At 41.2% G+C, this 20,578-nt stretch overlaps 1 protein-coding gene across 2 annotated transcripts; it reads left to right on the top strand.

Moving 5' to 3' along the window:
- Nucleotides 1-220: 220 nt before the first annotated feature.
- On the top strand, nt 221-12,903 carry LOC117993149 (uncharacterized). 2 transcript variants are annotated; one of them, XM_069506578.1, is made up of 10 exons: nt 221-381; nt 2,725-2,907; nt 3,085-3,246; nt 4,273-4,440; nt 5,073-5,199; nt 6,370-6,544; nt 8,156-8,288; nt 9,731-9,862; nt 10,139-10,684; nt 11,976-12,903. In XM_069506578.1, exons 1-10 carry the CDS (start codon nt 330-332, stop codon nt 12,167-12,169), a joined length of 1,872 nt encoding a protein of 623 aa, XP_069362679.1. In that variant the 5' UTR covers nt 221-329; the 3' UTR covers nt 12,170-12,903. The 2 variants fall into 2 exon arrangements, with proteins under 2 accessions (XP_069362679.1, XP_034836784.1); XM_034980893.2 differs by lacking the exon at nt 221-381 and adding an exon at nt 777-837.
- The last annotated feature ends 7,675 nt before the right edge of the window (nt 12,904-20,578 follow it).

The raw sequence follows: 20,578 nt of genomic DNA, 5'->3' as shown, positions 1-20,578 counted from the left end.
CCATTCCAGCACCTTGAGACCCAAACGTCTATCGGTTTTACGAAATGTGCCCTGCCCATTGCCACTTCAGCTTCGCAACCCGTTGAGCTATGTCGGTTACTCTAGTTCTCCTACGGATCTTCTCATTTCGTAGGTATAATCTATTATGATTACAGAATGTGCCACATCTGTTATGTTGCCTGTTCCTTCGTGTAACCACAATTTCAGAGGAACACATGATAAGGTTATTTTAAAATGTGTCTCCATTCGCCCTAGTCACTAATGTAACCGCAATAGTATTGTCCAATATTCTTTTGTTTGTTTATACAAATTTTAATATAGAGTTTAAAATGTTTGTTCAGTGTTTATTATTTCTGTCCATATTTGGATCCCTGAATGCTGGTAAGTTCGTCGTAACTACATAATAAGTAAAATGACGATAGCTTAGTGGTTGAGACATCGGCCTCCTATTCGTGAGTTCTGCGGTTCAATCCCGGGCCGCACCTCTAACTTTTCGCAGTTAGGTAGGTACCTATGTGCGTTTAGAGTTTTTTAAATCTAAATCTAAATTTATAAAAGGAAAAGGTGACTGACTGACTGACTGGCTGATCTATCAACGCACAGATTAAACTACTGGACGGATCGGGCTGAAATTTGACGTACAGATAGCTATTATGACGTAGGCATCCGCTAAGAAAGGATTTTTGAAAATTCAACCCCTAAGGGGGTGAAATAGCGGTTTGAAATTTGTGTAGTCCACGCGGACGAAGTCGCGAGCATAAGCTAGTTTAAATATAGAGTTTAAAATGTTTGTTCAGTGTTTATTATTTCTGTCCATATTTGGATCCCTAAATGCTGGTACGTTCGTCGTAACTACATAATAAGTAAAATGACGATAGCTTAGTGGTTGAGACATCGGCCTCCTATTCGTGGGGTCTGCGGTTCTATCCCGGGCATGCACCTCTAACTTTTCGCAGTTAGGTCTAGACCTAATCAATCAAGAGCCTCAATAGCTCAACGGGTAAAGGAGTGGACTGAAAACCGAAAGGTCGACGGTTCAAACCCCGCCCGTTGCACTATTGTCGTACCTACTCCTAGCACAAGCTTGACGCTTAGTTGGAGAGGAAAGGGGAATATTAGTCATTTACACTGTCTGTCTATCCGTCTGTCGTGTCTGTCAAGAAAACCTATAGGGTACCTACTTCCCGTTGACCTAGAATCATGAAATTTGGCAGGTAGGTAGGTCTTATAGCACAAGCAAAGGAAAAAATCCGAAAACCATGAGTTTGTGGTTATGCCACAAAAAAAATACTTATCGCAATTTAAAAAAACTTATTTTTAACTATGACTGAATATTTTTGAATGTAAAGATTAAAAGGAGGTTTATTATTAGCATCAACCCATTCCCGGCCCACTACCGAGCATGGATCTCTTCACAGAATGAAAAGGGCTTAGGCCATTGGCAGACTTTACGGCCCTTTGAGAACATTATGGAGAACTGTAAAGCATGCATGTACACAATCATTCCTCACAATGTTTTCCTTCACTGATAAAGCAAGTAAGTGGAGAAATCTATGCTTGGAGTTACTCTGCGTGATCAAATCAGAAATGAGGAGATCCGTAGGAGAACTAGAGTAACCGACATAGCTCAACGGGTTGCGAGTGCAAGTGGCAATGGGCAGGGCACATAGTTCGTACATATAGACGTTGGGGTCCCAAGGTGCTGGAATGGCGACCTGGCACCGTAAGACGCAATGTTGAAAGACCCGCCCCGGCTTCGCATGCGTGCAGTGTAGATACTAATGTGTGTCAGTGAGATTTCAATTTTCCTAGGGATTTCTAATTTTTCGAGACTTAAACTATACCTATAAACCTTCCTCTTGAATCACTCTATCTATTGGTGAAAAGCGCATTTAAATCCGTTGCGTAGTTTAAAAGATCTACGCGTTCATACATACATACATACAGACAGCGGGAAGCGACTTTATTTTATACTATGTAAAGAAGTCACGGCCATAAGCTAGTTTTCAGTAAAACAGTGGAAAATATGTATTTGTTGTCATGAAATAAATAAACTTTATCTACCGGATATGCTCTTGATGTTCCCTCGTGCTGTACTTCCGGTATGCAACCGTGGGAGGACCTTCAATGACCTCTGGCAACAGAAATGTACATTACCCTTTAAAACTGATGGCATTTTTAGGAATCGGTACCTCAAAAGGACAAAGATTATATCAAAGGGGAGCCACGATCCTCAAAATTGAGGGAGCGACGCAGGAAGAAGACCTCAAAAGTAACTACGGAACCCTTATAGGATCACTTTGTTGTCTGTCTGTCTGTCTGTCAAGAAACCTACAGGGTACTTCCCGTTGACCTAGAATCATGAAAATTATTTGGTAGGTACGTCTTATAGCAGACATAAGGGGGAAAATCTGAAAACCGTGAATTTGTGGTTTAGGACGACCTACCTACCTGCCAAATTTCATGATTCTAGGTCAACGGGAAATACCCTGTAGGTTTCTTGACAGACCGACAGACAGACAGACAACAAAGTCATCGTGTAAGGGTTCCGTTTTTATACTTTTGAGGTACGGAACCCTGATCATGTTGAACTGATAATTAACTAATAATAGGTAATTAGTATTTTTAATATTCCCGTTTCCCATTTTTAAAGGTCCCGTTGGCATCCTTTACGTACGGAACCCTGCAAAAGTAAACGGTAAAAAATGTTGTATGATTTTTCAGATTACTACCGCATGTCGTTACGGCCGCAGCCCTGTATCATCCCACGGCTGGACCACGGGCGGGTGCGCGTGCGCCGGACCACGCTCATCAAGTTCATCTGCCTGCAGCGGTACGAGCTGGTCGGCAACCGGTACGCCACGTGCAAGGACGGCCGCTGGGACGCGCCCACGCCCGTTTGTGTCCGTGAGTTCTTGCAGTTCAATTCAATTCAATTCAATTTACGAAATATATACGAAAACTAACGTTGTATAGGTACCCCCGTGACTCGTACAGGCAACAAAACAGTGGCTGATCTTTTTCAGGTCAAGTATGACTGACTTGTGACCGAAGTTTTATCTTAAATTGAATTTATGCTTACAGGTTCAGGGTGCACAGTACCCAATATAGAAAATGGGATAGTAGCAGCCAGCAGGAACAACGCGTGGGTGATGTATTTCTGCTTGCCAGACTTCAAGCTGGTGGGCTCCTCCGCCATCTACTGCGACGGCAGGCGATGGAACGCCTCGGCTCCTACGTGCGTCAGTAAGTATTGGATAAGACAGAGATAGAGTTGAGCCAGCAGGAACAACGCGTGGGTGATGTGTTTCTGCTTGCCAGACTTCAAGCTAATGGGCTCCGCCGCCATCTACTGCGACGGCAGGCGATGGAACGCCTCGGCTCCTACGTGCGTCAGTAAGTATTGGATAAGACAGAGATAGAGTTGAGCCAGCAGGAACAACGCGTGGGTGATGTGTTTCTGCTTGTCAGACTTCAAGCTGGTGGGCTCCTCCGCCATCTACTGCGACGGCAGGCGATGGAACGCCTCGGCTCCTACGTGCGTCAGTAAGTATTGGATAAGACAGAGATAGAGTTGAGCCAGCAGGAACAACGCGTGGGTGATGTGTTTCTGCTTGCCAGACCTCAAGCTAATGGGCTCCGCCGCCATCTACTGCGACGGCAGGTGATGGAATGCCTCAGCCCCTACTTGCGTCAGTAAGTATTGGATAAAACAGAAATAGAATAGAGCGATATCCATATCGTGAGTCCATAAATGTCTTACGACTGATGATCTCACGAGTTACACGGAGAATGCCCGACTAGTTTCAAACCCGTCTTTTTCAATGGGCATCTGCTCGTGACGCAGTACCAAGGGGACTGTGAGTCACACAGCCTGCAGGACACGCCGTGAGGGTTGCTGAGGTGGGGTGAGGCAGAGTTGGATCATCTCCCGACAGTTCCTGCAGATCTACGTCGCTGGCACCGTCACTGTAGTCCAGGCATACTGGACGGACTAAACTCGACGGATGGATGGACTTCGAAAACTCGGACATACTCCGACATGCGTAAGCACAGCAGTCAGACTTTTTTAAAAAGAATATTAGCCATGTTAAATGACTAATATTCCCCTTTCCTCTCCAACTAAGCGTCAAGCTTGTGCTAGGAGTAGGAACGACAATAGTGCAACGTACGGTGTTTGAACCAACGACCTTTCGGTTTTCAGTCCACTCCTTTACCCGTTGAGCTATTGAGGCTCTTATTAAATTTGAAATGAAATGTCTCTATTTTCAGATTCCAAAATCCAAAACTCCTTGAGCTGTGATTTCGAGAGCAGCCTGTGCGGGTGGACGCAAGACGATCTTCACGATTTCGACTGGAAGAGGCTGAACAATAAAACGCCCAGCTCGTTTTTGAACACCGGACCCTCACATGACCATACGTTAGGACCACAGGGCTCAGGTAAACTCAGGATTTAGGTTTTGAAAAATCCCGTGGGAACTCTTTAATTTTCCGGGATAAAAAGTAGCCTATGTCACTACTGACTCTCCAGGTCTTTATCTATACCCATGCAAAAAATCACGTCAATCCATTATGTCCTTCCCCGGGATGTAAGCTAAAATACCAAAATTCATCAAAATCTCTTGGACCGTGAAAAGCTAGCAGACAGACAGACAACCTTTCTCATTTATAATATTAGTACGGATCATACAATCAAAACACACATACTTAACTCCAGACCGACGGACTATGACCTAAGCCCTTCTCATTCTAACAGAAGACCCGTGCTCAGTCGGCCGGCGCACGATGGGTTAGTCATGATGAAACTTATTGAATAGAGAATGTCTAATGAACGTATTATTTACTAGCTGATGCCCGCGACTTCGTCCACGTGGAATTAGGTTTTAAAAAATCCCGTGGGTTCTCTTTGATTTTCCGGGTGCCTATGTCGCTATCCAGGTCTTTATCTATACCCATGCAAAAAATCACGTCAATCCGTTGCACCGTTGCGGCGTGATTGAAGGACAAACCAACAAACCAACAAACAAACACACTTTCGCATTTATAATAAGGGTACTGATGCTCATTTTCAGGTTACTACATGTACATCGAGAGTACTTCGCGTTTAGAAAACGACACCGCGCGATTCTTATCACCAGTTTACGAACGGGTTCTATCAGAAAATGGCTGCTTTTCTTTCTTCTATCACATGTACGGCAGGTGAGGTATTTCTCTAATTATTTTCAATAAATCGTTTCACTCGTATGTAGTCATTCCGTCGAAATTGGTAACAGATTTTTCGGCTACTTCTGACCCGAACCGATTCGCACGGGTAGCTTATGACAATTTTCGTAGGGATATCTAATCTTTTTGAAAAAAAAATACAGCTTATGTTACTCAGGAATAATGTAGCTTTGGTGAAAGAATTTTCAAAATCGGCTCAGTAGTTCCAGAGATACAGACCCCCTACAAACAAACTTACAAACTTTACCTCTTTATAATTTTAGTATTACAGCCAACAGGGTTTGTTTTCATGAGTACAGTAATTTTAGTTATTTTTGTCGTAGGTACATTAAAAAATAAATACTTTAAAAAGTTTTAAACTTCCAACTTATTTTTATAATCCGAATAGAATATGCTGCCCGCGACTTCGTCCGCGTGGAAACTCTTTAGTTTTCCGGGATAAAAAGTAGCCTATGTATGTAAGCTAACTGTACCTACCAAATTTTATCAAAATCGGTTGGGCCGTGAAAAGCTTTCAGACAGACAGAGACACTTTCGCATTTTTAATTTAGTATGAAAGTATGGTGAACCTGTGAAAGCCTAGTGATTAGGACGTCCGCCTTCTAATCGGAGGTAGGGGGACGTACCTCTAACTTTTCGGATTTATGTGCGTTTTAATTAATTAAATGTCACGGTGAAGGAAAACATCGTGAGGAAACCAGCATGTCTGAGAGTTCTCCATAATGTTCTCAAAGGACTGTTAAGTAAGTCTACTAATCCGCAAATGGCCAGCGTGATAGACTATGGCCAAAACCCTTCTCACTCTGAGAGGAGACGTGCTCTGTAGTGAGCTGACCATGGGTTGATCATTATGATGATGATAATGTACGGGAGCGGTGTGCAGGCTCGACCGTACCAAAGGGAGATCTCCCACCGAGCGGGTGGTTGTGCTCGGTAGCGCCAGCTGGGCCGACGGTTGTACCTATCTTGAAACTTCTATATACGAATAGTCCAGATTGCAGAAAACTCCATTAGTGCGAGTACTGTCGGCGGTACATTTGTCCGGGACTACGTCATGTAATGCTATCGATTGAACAGTGCCATCTAGTTTCTACTGTGGCAACCGCCACAATAATGATGGAAATATGGATATGGATTATTCCACAGCTCCTGCGGAGGTCTCCGAGTGTATCAGAAGCCGGACAACCTCCCTCTAGAAGTCCTGGTCCAGTCCAGCGATGAGATGAAGAAGGAGTACATACTTTTTGAGAAGTGGGGCAACCTGGGCGACTTCTGGTACAACTCTGTCACCAGGCTGAGGCAGTTTGATGACAACTTTCAGGTACCTATAGTACGACAGGTCGAGATGGCAACAATCGCCGTCACCGCACGTCACCCGCGCTATCCCGTACCGGGTTAGCGGGGAGTCTTTACCTCGATTGCCATCTCGACCTGTCGCGTACTATACGTCTATTTTAGGATTCCGTATCTCCAGAGCCTTATATATGGAATAACCAGCGCTTAGCTTTAAGTTGTGATGTGTGGCACAATTGTATAAATAAACGTCTTTCGTTCTTTCTTTCTTCTTTCTTTCAGAGAGAAAAAAGGAACTCTTATAGGATCACTCTGTCGGTCGTGTCTATCAGGAACCTAAACCCATCAAAACCTATAGGGTAGGTACCTACTTCCCATTGACCTAGAATCATGTACAGTCCGTTCACAGTTATTTTACCTCTGGCTGTAAGATTGGCACCATTGCTTTGTTTGCTTTATTCCTTAATCCTTAGAGCATAGGGTTTATTATTGTGTGATTTGCAATGGTGCCAATCTTACAGCCAGAGGTAAAATAATTGTGAACGGACTGTGCATGTAGCAGTGATTATTTTCATGGGTAGGTATAGTTAAAGACCTGGCGAGTGTCATAGGCTAGGTACTTTTTATCCCGGAAAATCAAAGAGTTCCTACGGGACAAATCCACACCGACGACGTAGTCACGGGCATCAGCTAGTTATCAGTACCCATATTATAAATGCGAATGTGTGTTTGTGTGTTTGTTTGTTGGTATATTGGTTTCTCCTTCAATCACGTCGCAACAGAGAAACGGATCGACGTGTTTCTTCGCATGGGTGTAAATAAAGACCTGGCGAGTGACATAGGCTACTTTTTATCCCGGAAAATCAAAGAGTTCCCACGGGATTTTTATAAACCTAAATCCACACTGACGTGTTCGCCGGCGTCAGCTAGTTATTAGGTAATCCATACTTTATTTACAATATTATATATTTAATATTATAAATGCGAAAGTGTGTCTGTCTGTCTCTCTGTCTGTCCGCCTGTCTGTCTGTCTGTCTGTCTGCTAGCCTTTCACGGCTTATCCGTTCAACCAATTTTGATGAATTTTGGTACAACGATAGCTTGCATCCCGGGGAAGGACATAGGCTACTTTTCATCCCGGAAAATCAAAGAGTTCCCACGGGATTTTTATAAAAAAAATTTACAAAAAAAATAAAAACCGACTTCGTTACACAAACACAAAAAATTGAAAAATAATAATTTAATTTATTACCGAATATATTATGTATACAAGAGTTAATATAGTTCCATAATAATACTTTTTGGTGCCGGTGCCAATTAGCTTTAGCTGCGCGAATCGTCTAGACTTCATATTTTTATGGGACTCCACAATGGCACCTCATTCCTCCTCCTTTTTTTGAAGTCGGTTAAAAAACCTAAATCCACGCTGACGTAGTCGCGGGAGCTAGATTAGCCTCAGAAGTATAGAGACAATAGAGTCAGGAATCACCTACTGAGAGCCTAAACCTTAGTTCGTTATCAATAAGCTAGGGCGTGGTTGAAGGTAAGGAAATAAATAGCAACTCTAACCATTTATCTTATACGGGCATCAGCTAGTTATTTGGTAATAATTAACTCTTTCTTTGAAATACTTTCCCAGATCATCATAGAAGGCATCCGAGGATCCAGTTTCACCAGCGACATAGCCATAGACGACGTCGCCATTCTCCAGGGGGAAAACTGTACTGCGGCCATACTTGCCGCCTCTACTCCTTCTCCTAGCCCATACATACGTGAGTTTCGTGCCTTTCATACAAAACACCGATCTATCAGGCTCATCTATTCTATCTATTCTATCTTCTTATCTTATCTTATAATCTTATAATAATATAATAATAATTAATCCTAATTAATAATTAATAATCTATACTTAATATTATAAAGAGGTAATGTCGTTGAGTTTGTTTGTAGGGGGTAATCTCTGGAACTATTGAACCAATTTAAAAAATTCTTCCACCAGTAGATAGCTACATTATTTTTGAGTGACATAGGCTATATTTTATTTTCAAAAAAATCACAGATCCCTACCAAAATTGCAATAATTTGAAAAAAGTCGCCTCATGTGTGGGCTTCCGTGGCGAACGCTGCGTAAATAGTTGAAGTTACACGAAAACAATGTTCTTTAGAATTGTTCCTCTTAATTAGCTCTAAAAAAAAGTCCACGACAGCATATATCTATCTTTTACGTTAGACTCATAATAACTATTTTTATGATTTTCAAACGTGGTCTAAAACAAAGCTTTATTTTCGAAGCTGTTTTTACTATCATAATAATATTAATCCTTATCAAAATAAAATGGTTCGTCATCTCAAGTATTTAATTTATAAAATTGCCCTTTGCATCATTTAATTTAGATTAATATCTTACGAGATATCACGAAATTAAAATAATGGCGACGGCCGCGGCAGTCCGTGCGTGCAACGCGATTATGTGGAGTGCGATTATATTGGAGGTAGGTAGTAGCTACCTACCAAGAAAAGACTTTTTGAACTTGAGGATCCAACTCCTCAGCCTTGATGCTGTAAGGAATTGCATTCTTAAATCTTGGTGATACCATAGGATTTTTAAAGAATCATGCATTGAAATGTTTTTATGAAATTCGGTACTGAGATATACATATTATCATGCATTACGGGGACGGGGTACTACGGATAGGTTACTTTTTGTCCTGGAAAATCAAAAGTTCCCACGGGATCTTTAAATACCTAAATCTACGCGGGCGAAGCTGCGGGGATCGGCTAGTAGAGATATAAAGAGTTGCCATAATGTCCTATAGAAAATAGCGGATCGGAAACTAGCTCAAGCTTATCGAAATTTTCATAAGTATGTAAGAGACAACACTACATTTCAACATAACTATAAAAACAGGGTTTCGGCACAATCCGCCATTTGCTGTGCGAGCGTAAGTACTTGTTTTTCATGTAAATAAATAACCTAATCTTTTGTTATGCCAGATACTAGGAACAAGCGCCGCCATTTTCTGTGTTAAAAAGTACACGATAAAACCATAGATATATTTTCCTCTCTATTAGTTTAAATACTCTAAGGTATTTTCTCTCTATTTGTTTAAATACTCTACGATCAGGCTACGCGCAGTGTTTCAAAGTTACCCGTCACAACTACAGTGCGACAGGGCTATAATATGGCGATAATATGGATAATACGAACTTACAGCGGACTCTTGCGTGGGCCGATGCCGCACGATGGACACGGCAGACACGACGCCGGGCTGTGGCTGCTCCAGCGCGTGTCTGGTGCACGGGAACTGCTGCCCGGACTTCTTCGACGTCTGCGTCTTCGTTGCTGGTGACTTTTTTAATAACATTTTTACCTGTTGCTATTTAAATTGTAACATAAGAACTCTAATTTCTAATAGTTTAATCTAATCTTAGCTTCACCTTTTTTACATTTTTTTACTCTCTAAATAGGTATATTGCTGCTGCTTGATAGTGATTAGTAACATATCAAAGGAAAAAGTTGACTTACTGACTGAATTTTAAAAATCGGTCCAGAGATTACCCCCTACAAACAAACTTACAAACTTTACCTCGTTAGTACTTATTATAGATGATATTTTTTCAGATTCTACAAGTGCTGACGACATGCTACCGGCGAACACTTCTGATGACGATGCCGCGCCTTTTACACAGAAACTAGTCGCTACTACACCTGAAACTACCTCTATCTCAACTACTACAACAACAACATCGACAACAACAACAACACCACGGCCAACAACAACTACTACTACAACTACAACAACGCAAAGACCAACAACATCAACCACAACAACAACAACAACAACAACAACACAACGACCAACAACAACATCAACTACAACAACGCAACAACCGACAACAACCCCACAAAGCACATTAAAAACAACACCTTCAACAATTTCAACGAGTACAATAAAAGTTACAATCGCACCAACAACGAAAACTACAACAATGGAAGTTCCAACAACAGTTAGAAAAGTCACAACATTTACAACAAAACCAACAACTCACATGCCGTATGGGATTTCCAGAACTATAGAAAATCATAATGTTTACCATGAACTTATTGAGAAGAGAAAAAAAGAAAACACAGTTGAGACTAGAAAACTTGAGTATACTCACGGAAAAGGTAAAATTATATAAGCAGATAATGTTATGTAGATCATCATCATCATCATGATCAACCCAAGACCGGCTCACTACAGAGCATGGGTCTCCTCTCAGAATGAACGAGAAGGGTTTTTACAGTCTACAACGAAGTTTGTAGGACATTGTGAAAAACTCAGGCAACCATGTTTCCTCACGATGTTTTCCTTCACCGTTAAATCAAGTGATATTTAATTACTTAAAACGCACATAACTCCAAAAGGTTAGAGGTGCGTGCCCGGGATCGAACCCCCGATTTCCGATTAGTAGTCCGACGTCTTAACCAAGGTAGTAAGTCTACATAGTAAGGCTTCCTATACAACGTTAGTTTTAGCATACGCAAAAACCGAAACACGCGTCGAACATTTTTACCTAAAGACTATATAGGTAATATACAAAATTTCAAAAAATATTTATTGAAAATTTACGAAGTTATACGCTTGCTGTGTTGAGTCGTTGTCCCGCAAAAACATGGTCACCCCAAGCGGAGCGGCTGTGAGCGAACGGGGCGGCTGGCGTCGATCGTGCGCGCTCCCGCTCGCGCAGCACGAATCAGCTGGTGCACGCGGTCATTCAACTAGGTGTTCAAACTTGCCGCATTTTAAAGGATTTTTTTATTTTTTGGTCAAAATATAACCCGTTGCAAAAATGATTGAAATCGATTCTGTTACTGATACTGAACAAACTACTTACAGGTTTTGCGTATACTAAAACTAACGTCGCGCGTATAGACACTACTTTATTATTAGAAACAAGGAAGCAAATCATCTCCCAGCGGTTCCTGCAGATCTTCATCGCTGGCACCGCCATCGTAGTCCAGGCATGCGGAACTAATGGTGTCCTGTCTCACGGATGATAAACGTTGTCTTAGCCTTAAAAAGCGGTTTGAACGCTGAGGGCGCGTTAATATAAGTGCATTCAACATTAACCGGCGTGTTTCCACTTGAGACCATCAGTAGCAATAACAATAGGATTACATTCGACATGCCACGTAAACAATAATTGGGGTAATAAACCAAACACTCATAGAGCCCATTCATTTTTAAAGGAGTCGGCTCAACTTTATGTATTTTGTTGCAAACCAACCAGTGTTGATACTTTTGAATTCACCCGCCACGACTTAATGCTATTGTTATTGCTAATGACGGTCTCAAGTGGAAACACGCCAGTTAATATTGAATGCACTTATACCCTCAACAACGGTATCCATCGACTGTCAGTGACAGTTTAAACGCTACAATAATACTTATTTAATTTATTTATTTGTTTCACAGGTGCTGAACAAAAGAGCTCAAACGGCTGGAAAGTAGCTCTATCAGTGTTGGGAGTGTTGTTCTGTGTTGTTGTGGTGCTAGCTGTGAAGCTGGGTCGCAGCGCGCGCGGTCGCGTCGCTCTCGCAAGGCTGCGTAGTCGCGCGACCAACGACCCTGAGGTCCGGTACCTGTCCGCCGACAACACGGATTACTGAATGAACTATAATTATTACCTCTATTAGTGTTGGGAGTGGTGTTGTTTATCGAGCAGTCCTAGCCTTCATACTGAATGACTTCTGTATATACTGTTTATATAGCTCTATCAGTGCAGCGAATGTTGTTGAGTGTCGTCGCTATGCTAGCCCTAAGGATGAATGAATTTCGGGAATGTTGTTGAGGATCGTCGCGGTACTGGCTCAGGGAGAAAGGCAATACCAGCTAATAGCTCTACCAGTCTTACGAGTAGGTAGTGTTTTTCTGGACGAGGTTGAATTCTGACTTTTGAATTAACTGGTACAACTATTAATAGCTCTATGAATGTTGTGGGTCAACGCGCGGTCATGATCCTAAGCCTGAATTAATAGACCAATTTAGTATTGGGAGTGGTGTTGAGTGTTGTTGTGGTCCTAACTGTGAGGTTGAATAACTTCTGAATAAACTGTTTTAACTACTATTAGATCAATTAATATTGGGAATGGTATTGAAATAAATGAATAAATATATATATTTTTTTCAATTAAACTTTTGCAAGTATTTTTGAATCGTCAAATGCGTCTACCGCTGGTTTGGAATACTTTTCCTACCGAGAAGAACCAGCAAGAAACTAGGCGGTTGCTCTTTTCAAAGATTTGATGTTCAATATTATGCCATGTATAAAACAATTTTTACAGTCCCGCGCATTGCTCAGTATTGTTGTGGTCCTGAAAATGGTGTCGAGTGTTGTTGTTGTCCTGAGGCTGAGTGACTTCTGAATAAACTGTTACAACTATTAACACAATGCCTTTTAATTTACCTGTTGTCGTCAACCCCAACATCCTTTCTGTCTCCTGGATGCCATAAAAGCGGGCAGTGATAGCCAAGTGGTTAAAACTTCTGCCTCCTATTCGGAGGGTCCGGGGTTTGATCCCGGGCACCTCCAACACGCGGATGAAGTCGCGGGCATCAGCTACTATAAATATATTTATGTTCCAAGATTATTTCAATTTATTATTTTATGATATCTTGGTGCTAATATTGGTTTATCTAAATATATCTAAATATTTAAAAATAAAAGGTGACTGACTGACTGACTGATCTATCAACGCACAGCTCAAACTACTGGACAGATCCGGCTGAAATTTGGCATGCAAATAGCTATTATGACGTAGACTTCCGCTAGGAAAGTATTTTTGAAAATTCAACGCCTAAGGGGGTGAAATAGGGGTTTGAAATTTCTGTAGTCGCGAGCATAAGCTAGTTTATAAAAATAATGATTTCAAAAATTGGTACCTACCTACTGAAATATTTTGTTGACTAAATAATGTTTTTACGTAGTGCTTAGGTATATAGATACCTACGTGGTTTTATCGTTTGCAGTACTATTTTTTGGTGAGTTAATTGGCTTGGGGGTCAAACAGCTCAAAAATAATCATTAGCTATCTCACAGTTATCAGTTATCACCAAGCATCCTATGTGATAGCTACTTAGTACCTACTTACACCGACATCGACAGTGCGTCGCCAACCAAATGTATGAAAAACATGTTGTGTCTATCCCCATTATGACAAACTAGCTTATGCTCGCGACTTCGTCCGCGTGGACTATATTTTCAACCCCTTATGTTACTCCCTTAGGGTTGAATTACCAAAAATCCTTTCGTAGCCTGGAATGTAATGTAATACTCTAAGGACCGTTCCAACGTTTGTCAAGCAGGAGAGAGAATGAAAGCATTAATGGTATAGCCGTGGGGGGGGGATAAGAATCGCATAAATTCAGGCAATTACAACAATTGAGATTGTAATAATGATTGATGCAGGTTTTGCGAAATAGACCTACTGGTTGGTTACAAAGATAGACCGTGAAAAGGTAACAGATAAGTAGAACACGCTTTCGCATTTAGAATATTAGTAGGTAGTAGGTACCTATAAGTAGATTTTTTCATAAATATATCAAAAATTTCGCGCTCCCTTCGCTCGCGCTTTTATTTTATAATGGTTACATACCCGCAACTTCATCCACATGGATTTAGTTTTTTAAAAATCCCGTGAGAACTCCTTAATTTTCCGGGATAAAAAGCCACTTCCGAGTGTAAACTATCTCTGAATACTTCAACTCACTCTATTTTTTCTTATTTAAAAGGTAGTTTAAAAACATACAATTTTGTCATGGCCTAGCTCGTTTTCCTGTCGCTAAAATTGCGCTCGCCCTTCTGTTTATTTTTATCTTACTGACAAATTGAAAACTAAAATTCGTTTAACCAGGTATACTCACCCCGTCAATTAGTCGAGCAAAAGTGTGTTTCAATATGAAAGGATTCGATAATAGCTATTTATATTACTACCTATTTATAATGTTATTTATATCTCGAAAACATGATACTTTGGAAGATTTTGTCTCATACAATACTTGTTTGTATTGATGCCAGCTATTAATTAATGCGGGTTTTGGGCGTGGCCTCTATTTTGAAAAAAAATGGCGGACATGTAGGTAGCCCAGGGTCCGTACAAAAATATCCAAATTACTTTCAGCCTACTGATTTTTGCGAATCGTGCGGCTCGCCGCAATGTGCGAGCACCTTAACATATTTTTAGTGTTACTTAAACAATAACAATAGTATGATTATCTAATGCTACTAGCATATTTTGTCAGTGTATCACGATTCATGAAGAGGGCCGTACAAAATTTGAAGACCTATAATATATTGTTAATAATTAATTAATTACCTACATTTTTTTATTTTGTAAAAATGATTGTTAAATATTTGACATTGATATTTTTCTTTGGACTAGTTCATGCCTTAAATGATACTAAAGTGCTAAGAAGCGGTGGTAAGTTCTTTTTAAAAAATCGGTCAAGTGCGAGCCGGATTCGCACACGAAGGATTCCGTGCCATCGTACGAGAAATAACACTTTTTCAATTTTCATTGCGGCCATTTTGAAATATTTGTCGTTATAGCGGCAATAGAAATATACATTCTGTGAAAATTTCAACTCTCTACCTATGACGATTCCTAATATGAGATAGGTACAGCCCGCTGACAGACAGACGGACGAACGGACGGACAGCGGAGATTAGTAATAGTGTTCCGTAGGCGTTTTTTCAAAAAAACTGTCAAAAAATCACATACTGAAAATAGATGTTCAATTCAACCTTACATGTAATTTTTTTATTAACCTAGCTGTTATTTCTAAGTTCTTACGCACGACTTATCCGTCTGTATGCTGTAGCCGCCAATAATTTGAATCTAAATATATAAAAGGAAACGGTGACTGACTGACTGATCTATAAACGCACAGCTCTAACTACTGGACGGATCGGGCTGAAATTTGGCATGCAGATAGCTATACGTAGTAGTAGCCGTCGATAGCTCAACGGTTAAAGAGATTTACAATTTTGAATAGTTCTAAAAATATTACAAAGTAAATTACATCAAAAAGAAACTATACGAATAACCAGTTCAACTCGCACTTGAGCGAGTCTACTTAGATCAACTTAGATTGTTATTTTCAGATCCTCTGGGTTGTGATTTTACGTTGCGTAAGTTATGCGGGTGGAATAACGATGAAGCAGCGTCTAACGATTGGGATGTATCTGTAGATTATGGATGTAGGTACCTATAGTCCGCGACAGTGTGAGATGGCCATCGGGGTATGAGGCGGGGGACGCCACACACACTCGCACCGCACCCGCGCTAGCTCGCACCGGGTTAGCGCGGGGGCTGCGGGGCGTTCCCTCCCCGATTGCCATCTCGACCTGTCGCGTACTATTCTAATTTCCTCTATTTTATTAGGCTCAAAATTGCTAGATCCCAGAATCGTAAAACCAGTTAAAAAATCTATTTCATTTGGTCTAAGATCCGGTAAGTATTAAAAATATTACCCTCACCTATTATATTTTAATGGTGATAAAGAATACGATGTTTAGTTTTAGTATACGCATTTTGACCAAGAATTCCTTTAAAATCCTGCAAGTTTGAACACCGAGTTCAATGACCGCGTGCACCAGCTGATTCGAGTTGCGCAAGCGGGAGCGCACGATCGACGCCAGCCGTCCCGTTCTCTCACAGCCGCTCGCTTGAGGTGACCATATTTTTCGAGGACAACGACTCAACACAACAAGCTTATAACTTCGTAAATTTTCATTAAATATTTTGAAGTTTTATCCTACTAATATTATAAATGTGAAAGTGTGGATGTTTGGATGTTTGTTACTCAATCACGCAAAAACGGCTGAACGGATTTGGATGAAATTTGGAATGGAGATAGATTATACCCTGGATTATTTATTTTATTTATTTATTTATTTATTAGTATGCATGAACATAAAGTGACAAACTCGCACAAATATTTTAAAACTATAACTAAAGCAGAGAACTCTTCACAACTTGGCCATTTGCGTGGGTGGTGGATCTGACTCCTAACTAGATAACCTGCGTCTAGGATGTCATTTCCAATCCCGATGCGGTTTGCGGATTAAGACATAGACTTCTTTTTATGCCGGAAAATCAAAGAATTCCCGCGGGATTTTTAAAAACCTAATTCCACGCGGACGAAGTCGCGGGCATCAGCTAGTATATAATAAGTATATTCTTTATGTAAAAATATTCGACACGTGTTTCGATTTTTGCGTTAACTGAAACTAACGTTGTATGATGGCTTCCCAACGAGTCACACTGAATCGTGTCACAGTGTTACTCGTTGGGAGCTCATCGAAATTTTTCTCCCATCGAGTCACACTGTTACTGGTTGCAACTTTTTTATCCACTGTAATTCCCAACGGAGTCACATGTAACTTTGGGTGTGACTTGTTGGGAATATTTATTTATAGCTCAATAAAATTATTTTCAGTTGAGAGTACTAACTACTACATGTACTGGGATCCCTCGTTGTTGCGAGAGGGCACGGCTCGTTTGGTATCTCCAGTCTACAGTCACGATTTAGACGGATACGGCTGTTTCACCTTCTACTATAAAATCTTAACAGATAGCAGCAGCAGGTGAGGTGATTTTTAAAGTAGCTTATGCTCCCGACTTCGTCTGCGTGGACTACACAAATTTCTAACCCATGTTTTACCCACTTATGGGTTGAATTTACAAAATAGCTATCTGCATGCCAAATTTCAGCCCGATCCGTAAAGTTTGAGCTGTGCGTTGATACATCAGTCAGTCAGTCAGTTCCTTTTATATATTCCACTAGCTTATGCTCGCGACTTCATCCACGTGGACTACACAAATTTCAAAAAAAAAATTAAGATTATGGAGAACTCTCAGGCATGCAGATTTCCTCACGGTGTTTTCCTTCACCGTTGAAGCAAGTGATATTTAATTTCTTAAAGCACACATAACTTCGAAAAGTTAGAGAATTACAGCCGTACTCAGAGTCGCTTAATCGTTACTTAAGTTTAGTTAAAACGAGACAGAGCTATATCTCTCAAATAAATCTTTCTCGTTTTAACTCAATCTTAACTAACGATTTGCGACTCTGAGTGCGGCTGTTAGGCTAAGATTGAGTTAAAACGAGACAGATTTATGTGAGAGATATAGCTCTGTCTAGTTTTAACTCTGTCTTAAGCAAAGTCAGAGTGCGCTCTATAAATCTCAACCTTAGATTAAAGATTGGTCACCGCTGCGCGACCAATCCTTGATCTAAGGTTAGAGATACGTCCACGGAATCGAACCCTCGACCTCCTGAATAGAAGGCCGTCGTCTTACCGCCGTACTCAGAGTCGCTAATCTTTACTTAAGATTGAGTTAAAACGAGACAGATTTATGTAAGAGAGCTGTCTCGTTTTAACTAAACTTAAGTAATGATTAAGCGACTCTGAGTACAGCGGTTAGCCACTAAGTTAGCATCGTTGGACTTGTACGGGAGCGGTGTGCAGGCTCGACCGTACCAAAGGGGAGATCTCCCACCGAGCGGTTGGTTGTGCTCGGTAGCGCCAGCTGGGCCGACGGTTATGTCTTGAAACTTCTATATACAGATTTCAGAAAACTCCGTTAGTGCGATTACTATCGGCGGTACATTTGTTCGGGACTACGTCATCGATTGAACAGCGCCATCTAGTTTCTATTGTGGTAACCGCCACATCACTCCCCTCCGAGACGAACGCGTAGTGTGAAGCAGTGAAGAGAGGTGGCGTTGTAGCGTGAAGGCGTGTGAAGGAAGGTCACAATGGCTGCTAACCATCCAGAGAAGCGGTGGACCAGGACGCTTGTAGCTGGTGATGGAGTGCAGAGCCATTGTGCCCCGAAGCTGTGCTACATCCGTCTTACAGGCCTCGATGTGATTGCTGTTGCTGTAGACTTGGAGTTGGAGGAGACGTCGGGCTTGCGGTGGGTGATCCAAAGGTGTTGCGGTGTATGCGATCACCCTTGATCACGTTATGTGCGCAGTGCGGTGGTGTGCGGTTGATCTTCGATGACTTCGGCTGTTTTAGTGTGCGATTACTCTTGTATCAACGTCGGCTGTTGTAGTGTGCGACCACTCTTGATTTCGTCGCTTGTTGAGGTGTGCGTCCATTCTTGATCACGTCGGGGTCACCAATGTACGGGAGCGGTGTGCAGGCTCGACCGTACCAAAGGGGAGATCTCCCACCGAGCGGTTGGTTGTGCTCGGTAGCGCCAGCTGGGCCGACGGTTATGCCTTGAAACTTCTATATATAGTCCAGATTTCAGAAAACTCCGTTAGTGCGATTACTATCGGCGGTACATTTGTTCGGGACTACGTCATCGATTGAACAGCGCCATCTAGTTTCTATTGTGGTAACCGCCACAGACTCACGTATGTTTTGTTTATTTCTAGATCTAACGGCTTCCGAGTATACCAAAAGCCGGATAATATAACTCTGGAAGATTTTGTAGCGTACAGCGACGACGCGAAGCAGGATTATATTCTTTTTGAGGATTGTCTAGAGTGGAGGGAATGGCGTTATAAAGTGTTAACGCTGAAGCCGTTTTATAAGGACTTTCAGGTAATTACGGGTGTTCAACGATGAATGATAGCCACCGATCTCAGTTGACATTTGTTTTTATTTGAAGACTAGCTTATGCTTGCGACTTCGTCCGCGTGGACTACACAAATTTCAAACCCCTATTTCACCCCCTCAGGGGTAGAGTTTTCAAAAATCCTTTCTTAGCGGATGCCTACGTCACAATAGCTATCTGATTCCTCATACAATTTAACACATATAATTCCTTTTACTCAGTTCCTCAGATTCCTTTTAACACCTATAATTAAGATTCCTTTAACTCAGTTCCTTACCTTCATATTCCTTTTATTTAACACCTATTCCTATAGATATAATATAAAGGTATAATCTAAATATATAAAAGAAAAAGGTGACTGACTGACTGACTGACTGATCTATCAACGCACAGCTCAAACTACTGGACGGATCGGGCTGAAATTCGGCATGCAGATGAGCTATTATAACGTAGGCGTCCGCTAAGAAAGGATTTTTCAAAAGTCAACCCCTAAAGGGGTAAAATAGGGGTTTGAAGTTTGCATGAAAGTCTGTCAGTTTTGAAGTGTCTATAAAGAAATTTTGTAGTTAATATTTTTGCAATTAGCAGTATGACATATTTTATTAAGCTCATATATTTTTTTTTTGTCGTAAAGCACTGTCACCAGTACTTTACTACCATTACAATCTAGCCTATGAAAGAGGCTAATAAGCAATATTATATTAACGTAAACTCATAAACGTACTTATACCTAAGAATCGGTCCATTGACTTAGCTTAGTTTATAGTTAAGATACCTTATTGGAAGACACTTTGTTCTTGTGTTCTTTAAATTGCACAAGCTCATTATTATGTTAAAATCTCATGGTTAAAGATCAACCCTAAGGGTGTAAAATAGGGGTTTAAAATTTGTGTAGTCCACGCGGACGAAGTCGCGGGCATAAGCTAGTATAATATGTGTTCAGTCAAGCCAGTTGTTTTTCAGGATTTTCAGCTAGCAATACAAGCCACTCTCGCGCCGAACACCGGACTATCCTGATTGGTGGATAGCACTGATATATTCGCATCACACGTCATTAGTGATGCATTAACTGTCCGTTGCAAGTCACCGTGCGTCACGGTCGTACATACATACAGAGCGTCTCCCCACGCCGTGCGTGAGAAATACAACTACAAAAACATTCGAATCCCACGTTTTACCCCACCGGTGGACAATTGTGCTGTGCCGTGCCCATCCCTTTGTGTGCTGGTGATTTTTGGACGTTCCAAATCAAGCGGTAAGTGGTAGTTTTGTAAGTTGTAGATTTTGGGAAACTCTGAGCAACTGAACACCCTTTTTCCTAATTTTTATAATTATTATTGGTCCTTCGTTAGCTCTCCAACATTTCTGGTCCTTCGAACCGGATTAAGTTATATATTTTCATAAAAAACCAGTGATAACATTGAAATAACCTTGAAAGTTCTA

Source organism: Maniola hyperantus, chromosome 23 (genome assembly GCF_902806685.2).
Source record: "Maniola hyperantus chromosome 23, iAphHyp1.2, whole genome shotgun sequence".
Classification (NCBI taxonomy): domain Eukaryota; kingdom Metazoa; phylum Arthropoda; class Insecta; order Lepidoptera; family Nymphalidae; genus Maniola; species Maniola hyperantus.
Note: the sequence above shows the minus strand (reverse complement) of the source record. Positions and strands in the feature narration are given on the sequence as shown.